Source organism: Aquarana catesbeiana, linkage group LG03, assembly GCF_042186555.1.
Source record: "Aquarana catesbeiana isolate 2022-GZ linkage group LG03, ASM4218655v1, whole genome shotgun sequence".
NCBI classification, from domain to species: domain Eukaryota; kingdom Metazoa; phylum Chordata; class Amphibia; order Anura; family Ranidae; genus Aquarana; species Aquarana catesbeiana.
In genome coordinates, this window is record NC_133326.1 from 743805835 (window position 1) to 743817228 (window position 11394).

The window sequence follows — 11394 nt, forward strand, 5'->3', positions numbered from 1 at the left end:
AATATACAGAATGGGAGAAGAGAATACACTGTGCACAGGAAGGAATGATACATTATATAATAAAATACAAAGCAAAGAATATAATAAAATCTGATAGAAGAGAAGAATACAGCCCATTGTATAATCTGATATCAGCAAATAATATCCTCTAATAAAGGAGAGTTGTTGGGGGTGGAGGTGACCTCTGATATCAGAGTCTGCCATCTACAGGTGAGGGGGGAGGAGGACGGCGGATTATTGGGGGGGGTCGGAGAGGATAAATAGTGAAGGGCAGAGCAGAGCCGGGATCAGAGGCAGCACACCGGACAGGCACGATGTCGGAGCCCAAACAAAAGAGAAGCTGTTCCCAGATTATGGATGAGTGGAAGGAGTTTATGTGGAACCCCAGAACCCGGGAGTTCATGGGTCGCACCGCCAGCAGCTGGGGTAAGAAGAGGGGGTATCTATACAAGTACTGACATCCCATCCACCCCCCTGTACTGCTTTACTGTACAAGGAGATCCTCCTCTACAGCACCCCACATCACAGTTCAGGGGGATCCTCCTCTACATCACCCCACATCACAGTTCAGGGGGATCCTCCTCTACAGCACCCCACATCACAGTTCAGGGGGATCCTCCTCTACAGCACCCACATTACAGTTCAGGGGGATCCTCCTCTACAGCACCCCACATCACAGTTCAGGAGGATCCTCCTCTACAGCACCCCACATCACAGTTCAGGGGGATCCTCCTCTACAGCACCCACATTACAGTTCAGGGGGATCCTCCTCTACAGCACCCCACATCACAGTTCAGGGGGATCCTCCTCTACAGCACCCCACATCACAGTTCAGGGGGATCCTCCTCTACATCACCCCACATCACAGTTCAGGGGGATCCTCCTCTACAGCACCCCACATCACAGTTCAGGGGGATCCTCCTCTACAGCACCCCACATCACAGTTCAGGGGATCCTCCTCTACAACACCCCACATCACAGTTCAGGGGGATCCTCCTCTACATCACCCCACATCACAGTTCAGGGGGATCCTCCTCTACATCACCCCACATCACAGTTCAGGGGGATCCTCCTCTACATCACCCCACATTACAGTTCAGGGGGATCCTCCTCTACAACACCCCACATCACAGTTCAGGGGGATCCTCCTCTACAGCACCCCACATCACAGTTCAGGGGGATCCTCCTCTACAGCACCCCACATCACAGTTCAGGGAGATCCTCCTCTACATCACCCCACATCACAGTTCAGGGGGATCCTCCTCTACATCACCCCACATCACAGTTCAGGGGGATCCTCCTCTACAACACCCCACATCACAGTTCAGGGGGATCCTCCTCTACAGCACCCCACATCACAGTTCAGGGGGATCCTCCTCTACAGCACCCCACATCACAGTTCAGGGGGATCCTCCTCTACAGCACCCCACATCACAGTTCAGGGGATCCTCCTCTACAGCACCCCACATCACAGTTCAGGGGGATCCTCCTCTACAACACCCCACATCACAGTTCAGGGAGATCCTCCTCTACAGCACCCCACATCACAGTTCAGGGGGATCCTCCTCTACATCACCCCACATCACAGTTCAGGGGGATCCTCCTCTACATCACCCCACATCACAGTTCAGGGGGATCCTCCTCTACATCACCCCACATCACAGTTCAGGGAGATCCTCCTCTACAGCACCCCACATCACAGTTCAGGGGGATCCTCCTCTACAGCACCCCACATTACAGTTCAGGGGGATCCTCCTCTACATCACCCCACATCACCGTTCAGGGAGATCCTCCTCTACAGCACCCCACATCACAGTTCAGGGGGATCCTCCTCTACATCACCCCACATCACAGTTCAGGGGGATCCTCCTCTACAGCACCCCACATCACAGTTCAGGGGGATCCTCCTCTACAGCACCCCACATTACAGTTCAGGGGGATCCTCCTCTACAGCACCCCACATCACAGTTCAGGGGGATCCTCCTCTACAGCACCCCACATCACAGTTCAGGGGGATCCTCCTCTACAGCACCCCACATCACAGTTCAGGGGGATCCTCCTCTACATCACCCCACATCACAGTTCAGGGAGATCCTCCTCTACATCACCCCACATCACAGTTCAGGGGGATCCTCCTCTACAGCACCCCACATTACAGTTCAGGGGGATCCTCCTCTACAGCACCCCACATCACAGTTCAGGGAGATCCTCCTCTACATCACCCCACATCACAGTTCAGGGGGATCCTCCTCTACATCACCCCACATCACAATTCAGGGGGATCCTCCTCTACAGCACCCCACATCACAGTTCAGGGGGATCCTCCTCTACAGCACCCCACATTACAGTTCATGGGGATCCTCCTCTACATCACCCCACATCACAGTTCAGGGGGATCCTCCTCTACATCACCCCACATCACAGTTCAGGGGGATCCTCCTCTACATCACCCCACATCACAATTCAGGGGGATCCTCCTCTACAGCACCCCACATCACAGTTCAGGGGGATCCTCCTCTACAGCACCCCACATTACAGTTCATGGGGATCCTCCTCTACATCACCCCACATCACAGTTTAGGGGGATCCTCCTCTACAGCACCCCACATCACAGTTCAGGGGGATCCTCCTCTACAGCACCCCACATTACAGTTCAGGGGGATCCTCCTCTACAGCACCCCACATCACAGTTCAGGGGGATCCTCCTCTACAGCACCCCACATCACAGTTCAGGGGGATCCTCCTCTACATCACCCCACATCACAATTCAGGGGGATCCTCCTCTACTTCACCCCACATTACAGTTCAGGGGGATCCTCCTCTACAACACCCCACATCACAGTTCAGGGGGATCCTCCTCTACAGCACCCCACATTACAGTTCAGGGGGATCCTCCTCTACATCACCCCACATCACAGTTCAGGGGGATCCTCCTCTACATCACCCCACATCACAGTTCAGGGGGATCCTCATCTACATCACCCCACATCACAGTTCAGGGGGATCCTCCTCTACATCACCCCACATCACCGTTCAGGGGGATCCTCCTCTACAGCACCCCACATCACAGTTCAGGGGGATACTCCTCTACAGCACCCCACATCACAGTTCAGGGGGATACTCCTCTACAGCACCCCACATCACAGTTCAGGGGGATCCTCCTCTACAGCACCCCACATCACAGTTCAGGGGGATCCTCCTCTACAGCACCCACATCACAGTTCAGGGGGATCCTCCTCTACAGCACCCCACATCACAGTTCAGGGGGATCCTCCTCTACAGCACCCACATCACAGTTCAGGGGGATCCTCCTCTACAGCACCCCACATCACAGTTCAGGAGGATCCTCCTCTACATCACCCCACATTACAGTTCAGGGGGATCCTCCTCTACAGCACCCCACATCACAGTTCAGGAGGATCCTCCTCTACATCACCCCACATCACAGTTCAGGGGGATCCTCCTCTACAGCACCCCACATTACAGTTCAGGGGGATCCTCCTCTACAGCACCCCACATCACAGTTCAGGAGGATCCTCCTCTACATCACCCCACATCACAGTTCAGGGGGATCCTCCTCTACAGCACCCCACATCACAGTTCAGGGGGATCCTCCTCTACATCACCCCACATCACAGTTCAGGGGGATCCTCCTCTACATCACCCCACATTACAGTTCAGGGGGATCCTCCTCTACATCACCCCACATCACAGTTCAGGGGGATCCTCCTCTACAGCACCCCACATCACAGTTCAGGGGGATCCTCCTCTACAGCACCCCACATTACAGTTCAGGGGGATCCTCCTCTACAGCACCCCACATCACAGTTCAGGGAGATCCTCCTCTACAGCACCCCACATCACAGTTCAGGGGGATCCTCCTCTACAGCACCCCACATTACAGTTCAGGGGGATCCTCCTCTACTGAACCCCACATCACAGTTCAGGGGGATCCTCCTCTACTGAACCCCACATTACAGTTCAGGGGGATCCTCCTCTACAACACCCCACATCACAGTTCAGGGAGATCCTCCTCTACAGCACCCCACATCACAGTTCAGGGGATCCTCCTCTACAGCACCCCACATTACAGTTCAGGGGGATCCTCCTCTACAGCACCCCACATTACAGTTCAGGGGGATCCTCCTCTACATCACCCCACATTACAGTTCAGGGGGATCCTCCTCTACATCACCCCACATTACAGTTCAGGGGGATCCTCCTCTACATCACCCCACATTACAGTTCAGGGGGATCCTCCTCTACATCACCCCACATTACAGTTCAGGGGGATCCTCCTCTACTGAACCCCACATCACAGTTCAGGGGGATCCTCCTCTACTGAACCCCACATTACAGTTCAGGGGGATCCTCCTCTACAGCACCCCACATCACAGTTCAGGGGGATCCTCCTCTACTGAACCCCACATCACAGTTCAGGGGGATCCTCCTCTACTGAACCCCACATCACAGTTCAGGGGGATCCTCCTCTACTGAACCCCACATCACAGTTCAGGGGGATCCTCCTCTACATCACCCCACATCACAGTTCAGGGGGATCCTCCTCTACATCACCCCACATTACAGTTCAGGGGGATCCTCCTCTACATCACCCCACATCACAGTTCAGGGGGATCCTCCTCTACAGCACCCCACATCACAGTTCAGGGGGATCCTCCTCTACAGCACCCCACATTACAGTTCAGGGGGATCCTCCTCTACAGCACCCCACATCACAGTTCAGGGAGATCCTCCTCTACAGCACCCCACATTACAGTTCAGGGGGATCCTCCTCTACAGCACCCCACATCACAGTTCAGGGGGATCCTCCTCTACAGCACCCCACATTACAGTTCAGGGGGATCCTCCTCTACAGCACCCCACATCACAGTTCAGGGGGATCCTCCTCTACAGCACCCCGCATCACAGTTCAGGGGGATTCTCCTCTACTGAACCCCACATTACAGTTCAGGGGGATCCTCCTCTACAGCACCCCACATCACAGTTCAGGGGGATCCTCCTCTACATCACCCCACATCACAGTTCAGGGGGATCCTCCTCTACATCACCCCACATCACAGTTCAGGGGGATCCTCCTCTACAGCACCCCACATCACAGTTCAGGGGGATCCTCCTCTACAGCACCCCACATTACAGTTCAGGGGGATCCTCCTCTACATCACCCCACATCACAGTTCAGGGGGATCCTCCTCTACATCACCCCACATCACAGTTCAGGGGGATCCTCCTCTACAGCACCCCACATCACAGTTCAGGGGGATCCTCCTCTACAACACCCCACATCACAGTTCAGGGGGATCCTCCTCTACAACACCCCACATCACAGTTCAGGGGGATCCTCCTCTACAGCACCCACATCACAGTTCAGGAGGATCCTCCTCTACAGCACCCCACATCACAGTTCAGGGGGATCCTCCTCTACATCACCCCACATCACAGTTCAGGGAGATCCTCCTCTACAGCACCCCACATCACAGTTCAGGGGGATCCTCCTCTACAGCACCCCACATTACAGTTCAGGGGGATCCTCCTCTACAGCACCCCACATTACAGTTCAGGGGGATCCTCCTCTACAGCACCCCACATCACAGTTCAGGAGGATCCTCCTCTACATCACCCCACATCACAGTTCAGGAGGATCCTCCTCTACATCACCCCACATCACAGTTCATGGGGATCCTCCTCTACAGCACCCCACATCACAGTTCAGGGGGATCCTCCTCTACAGCACCCCACATTACAGTTCAGGGGGATCCTCCTCTACATCACCCCACATCACAGTTCAGGGGGATCCTCCTCTACAGCACCCCACATCACAGTTCAGGGAGATCCTCCTCTACAGCACCCCACATTACAGTTCATGGGGATCCTCCTCTACAGCACCCCACATCACAGTTCAGGGGGATCCTCCTCTACAGCTCCCCACATCACAGTTCAGGGGGATCCTCCTCTACAGCACCCCACATCACAGTTCAGGGGGATCCTCCTCTACATCACCCCACATCACAGTTCAGGGGGATCCTCCTCTACATCACCCCACATTACAGTTCAGGAGGATCCTCCTCTACATCACCCCACATCACAGTTCAGGGAGATCCTCCTCTACAGCACCCCACATCACCGTTCAGGGGGATCCTCCTCTACATCACCCCACATCACAGTTCAGGGGGATCCTCCTCTACAGCACCCCACATCACCGTTCAGGGGGATCCTCCTCTACAGCACCCCACATCACCGTTCAGGGGGATCCTCCTCTACAGCTCCCCACATCACAGTTCAGGGGGATCCTCCTCTACAGCACCCCACATCACAGTTCAGGGGGATCCTCCTCTACAGCTCCCCACATCACAGTTCAGGGGGATCCTCCTCTACAGCACCCCACATCACAGTTCAGGGGGATCCTCCTCTACAGCACCCCACATCACAGTTCAGGGGGATCCTCCTCTATAGCACCCCACATCACAGTTCAGGGGGATCCTCCTCTACAGCACCCCACATCACAGTTCAGGGGGATCCTCCTCTACAGCACCCCACATCACAGTTCAGGGGGATCCTCCTCTACATCACCCCACATTACAGTTCAGGGGGATCCTCCTCTACAGCACCCCACATCACAGTTCAGGGGGATCCTCCTCTACAACACCCCACATTACAGTTCAGGGAGATCCTCCTCTACAGCACCCCACATCACAGTTCAGGGGGATCCTCCTCTACAGCACCCCACATCACAGTTCAGGGGGATCCTCCTCTACAACACCCCACATCACAATTAAGGTGGAAGAATATCTGCAGTGCCAAAACTTGCCTTTTCTGTCTCTCTCCTTTCTCCTGTCCCTCTCAGTCTGTGACATGCTGTGCAGTTATTTCCCTCATTGGCTCCTCTTCTCCTGGTAGAATTTGGAGTTTTCTCCTCTCTTCTATATAATTTAAGACTGTGGTGAGAGCAGAGAGTCTCTGGAAGTGTGTATCCCTCTTCGATGAGTACTTGGGGCCCCATAGCAGGAAGTGGTCCCCATCCTCCAGGACCCCCTGGTCACATTGTATCAGGAAGTGGTCCTCATCCTCCAGGACCCCCTGGTCACATTGTATCAGGAAGTGGTCCTCATCCTCCAGGACCCCCTGGTCACATTGTATCAGGAAGTGGTCCTCATCCTCCAGGACCCCCTGGTCACATTGTATCAGGAAGTGGTCCTCATCCTCCAGGACCCCCTGGTCACATTGTAGCAGGAAGTGGTCCTCATCCTCCAGGACCCCCTGGTCACATTGTAGCAGGAAGTGGTCCCCATCCTCCGGGTCCAGGGTTTGTGATGGACAAGATCCTGATGAATTGTTGGGAGTTTGGGATGGACAAGGTGCTTATGAGTTGTTGGGAGTTTGGGATGGACAAGGTGCTGATGAGTTGTTGGGAGTTTGTGATAGACAAGGTGCTGATGAGTTGTTGGGAGTTTGGGATGGACAAGACACTGATGAGTTGTTGGGAGTTTGGGATGGACAAGGCTCTGATGAGTTGTTGGGGATTTGGGATGGACAAGACACTGATGAGTTGTTGGGAGTTTGGGATGGACAAGGTGCTGATGAGTTGTTGAAAGTTTGGGATGGACAAGGTGCTGATGAGTTGTTGGGAGTTTGGGATGGACAAGGCGCTGCTGAGTTGTTTAGGGTTTGGGATGAATACGGCGCTGATGAGTTGTTGGGGGTTTGGGATGGACAAGACACCGATGAGTTGTTGGGAGTTTGGGATGGACAAGACACTGATGAGTTGTTGGGAGTTTGGGATGGACAAGTTGCTGATGAGTTGTTGGGAGTTTGGGATGGACAAGGTGCTGATGAGTTGTTGGGAGTTTGGGATGGACAAGGTGCTGATGAGTTGTTGGGAGTTTGGGATGGACAAGTTGCTGATGAGTTGTTGGGAGTTTGGGATGGACAAGTTGCTGATGAGTTGTTGGGAGTTTGGGATGGACAAGGTGCTGATGAGTTGTTGGGAGTTTGGGATGGACAAGGCGCTGATGAGTTGTTAAGAGTTTGGGATGGACAAGGCACTGATGAGTTGTTGGGGGTTTGGGATGGACAAGGTGCTGATGAGTTGTTGGGAGTTTGGAATGGACAAGGCACTGATGAGTTGTTAAGAGTTTGGGATGGACAAGGCTCTGATGAGTTGTTGGGGGTTTGGGATGGGCAAGACACTGATGAGTTGTTGGGGGTTTGGGATGGGCAAGGCGCTGATGAATTGTTGGGAGTTTGGGATGGACAAGGTGCTGATGAGTTGTTGGGAGTTTGGGATGGACAAGGCGCTGATGAGTTGTTGGGAGTTTGGGATGGCCAAGACACTGATGAGTTGTTGGGGGTTTGGGATGGACAAGGCGCTGATGAGTTGTTGGGAGTTTGGGATGGACAAGGTGCTGATGAGTTGTTGGGGGTTTGGGATGGACAAGACACTGATGAGTTGTTAGGAGTTTAGGATGGACAAGGTGCTGATGAGTTGTTGGGGGTTTGGGATGGACAAGGCACTGATGAGTTGTTGGGAGTTTGGGATGGGCAAGGCGCTGATGAATTGTTGGGAGTTTGGGATGGACAAGGTGCTGATGAGTTGTTGGGAGTTTGGGATGGACAAGGTGCTGATGAGTTGTTGGGGGTTTGGGATGGACAAGGCGCTGATGAGTTGTTGGGGGTTTGGGATGGACAAGACACTGATGAGTTGTTAGGAGTTTAGGATGGACAAGGTGCTGATGAGTTGTTGGGAGTTTGGGATGGACAAGGCACTGATGAGTTGTTTGGGGTTTGGAAAGGACAAGGTCCTGAAGAATTGTTGGGGGTTTGGAATGGACAAGGCACTGATGAGTTGTTGAAAGTTTGGGATGGAAAAGGCACTGATGAGTTGTTGAGGGTTTCGGATGGACACGGCTCTGATGAGTTGTTGGGGTTTTGGGATGCACAAGGCCTGGATAAGTTGTTGGGAGTTTGGGATAGACAAGGCGCTGATGAGTTGTTGGGGCATTTGATGGACAAGGAGCTGATGAATTGTTGGGGCATTTGATGGACAAGGAGCTGATGAGTTGCTGCAAGCCACATCTCTCCTTAATGGTCAGTAGGGCCTTATGGTGATATGGGAAAGGACTGCTGTTTTGTAGGTGGTCCCAGTATGATAGTGTCCTCTTCTGTACAGCGAGAAGTAAGGGAAACAAGCACTGTGGGAGGAGCTCAGATGGACTTGGAGGAGGTGGCTGCAGAATTTCAGATGGAATGTTTCTGTCGGGCTGGAGTCCCATTTGGATTGGTCTGGGAAGGTGACCCCAAACTTTACTGCCATAAAGAAGGATTGGGGTGATTTGTTCGGTTTAGGTGGTCCAGCTGTCTCCTGATGGCATAGAAGGCCCTGCATGTCTTGTCTTTTAGTGTCTCTATGGCTGGGTTGAATCCTCCTGATTGGTTAGGCCAAGGTATGTGTAGCTGTTAGTTGTGTAATATAAAGGAGGGGCTCTTTGTTTTGTGTTTGGAACGCCATAATTTTTGTTTTCTTTGGGTTGATAGATAGTGCCCATGTGGCACTGCATTCCTCGCAGTACTTCTAGGCTTTCTTGTAGGCCTCTCTCTGTTGGTGACAGAAGTAGGAGGTCATCCGCATACAGCAGGAACTTCACCTCAGTGCTATGTAGAGTCAGTCCCGGTGCTGGAGAGGATTCTAGAGCTGCAGCCAGTTCATTGGTGTAGATGTTGAAGAGGGTTGGACTTAGGCTGCAGCCCTGTCTGACTCCTCGGACCTGCCGGAAGTGTTCCGTTTTTTTCCCATTCACCTTTACACTGCAGCCATTCTCTGTATAAGAACTCTTGATGACAATCAGAGGTTTTCCCTCCCATTCCACTCTCCAGTAGTTTGAGGAACAGTCCTGGGGGCCTCACTGAGTCAAAGGCCTTCTTAACCACCTGCCACCCCCCCTGTCAAATGACGGCGGAGCGGTGCGGCTCTCGTTCTGGGATGTCGTCATATGATGGCGCCCCAGAACAGCCGCTCTCCCGTGCCCCCGCAGTGTTTCTAGGACACGGTGCTACCCCGATCTCTGTAAAGAGCCATGTCTGCAGCTCCTTAACCATGTGATCAGCTGTGTCCAATCATGGAGAAGCCGGTAATCAGCGCTCCTCTCCTCACACTGACAGATTGTGTGGCGAGGAGAGCCGATCAGCGGCATCTCCTCACAGGGGACTTCCAGACATGTAATCAGTGCCCATTAGTGATGCCAGCCAGTGCCGCCTATCAGTGCCGCCAATAAATGCCCATCACTGCTGTCCATCAGTGCCACCTCATCAGTGCCCATTAGTCCGGAATATAAGTGCCGCCTCATCAGTGCCCATTAGTGATGCCAGCCAGTGCCGCCTATCAGTGCCGCCAATAAATGCCCATCACTGCTGTCCATCAGTGCCACCTCATCAGTGCCCATTAGTCTGGAATATAAGTGCCGCCTCATCAGTGCCCATTAGTGATGCCAGCCAGTGCCGCCTATCAGTGCCGCCAATAAATGCCCATCACTGCTGTCCATCAGTGCCACCTCATCAGTGCCCATTAGTCCGGAATATAAGTGCCGCCTCATCAGTGCCCATTAGTGATGCCAGCCAGTGCCGCCTATCAGTGCCGCCAATAAATGCCCATCACTGCTGTCCATCAGTGCCACCTCATCAGTGCCCATTAGTCTGGAATATAAGTGCCGCCTCATCAGTGCCCATTAGTGATGCCAGCCAGTGCCGCCTATCAGTGCCGCCAATAAATGCCCATCACTGCTGTCCATCAGTGCCACCTCATCAGTGCCCATTAGTCCGGAATATAAGTGCCGCCTCATCAGTGCCCATTAGTGATGCCAGCCAGTGCCGCCTATCAGTGCCGCCAATAAATGCCCATCACTGCTGTCCATCAGTGCCACCTCATCAGTGCCCATTAGTCTGGAATATAAGTGCCGCCTCATCAGTGCCCATTAGTGATGCCAGCCAGTGCCGCCTATCAGTGCCGCCAATAAATGCCCATCACTGCTGTCCATCAGTGCCACCTCATCAGTGCCCATTAGTCCGGAATATAAGTGCCGCCTCATCAGTGCCCATTAGTGATGCCAGCCAGTGCCGCCTATCAGTGCCGCCAATAAATGCCCATCACTGCTGTCCATCAGTGCCACCTCATCAGTGCCCATTAGTCTGGAATATAAGTGCCGCCTCATCAGTGCCCATTAGTGATGCCAGCCAGTGCCGCCTATCAGTGCGCCAATAAATGCCCATCACTGCTGTCCATCAGTGTCCACCTCATCAGTGCCCATTAGTCCGGAATATAAGTGCCTACCTCATCAGTGAAGGAGAAAAATTTACTGACAGAAACAAAGTAAAAAAACATTTTTT

At 53.4% G+C, this 11394-nt stretch overlaps 1 protein-coding gene across 2 annotated transcripts in view; it reads left to right on the forward strand.

The window, feature by feature from the left end:
* Window positions 1-270: 270 nt before the first annotated feature.
* LOC141133885 (sodium/potassium-transporting ATPase subunit beta-2-like) overlaps window positions 271-11394 on the forward strand; it is a 32305-nt gene continuing 21181 nt past the window's right edge. Inside the window, exon 1 of one of the 2 annotated variants that reach the window (XM_073623486.1) lies at window positions 271-426. In XM_073623486.1, coding sequence (XP_073479587.1) covers window positions 315-426 — 112 coding nt within the window. In that variant the 5' untranslated portion in view covers window positions 271-314. The remainder of the gene's footprint in view (window positions 427-11394) is intronic. The other variant, XM_073623485.1, reaches the window with a different exon arrangement.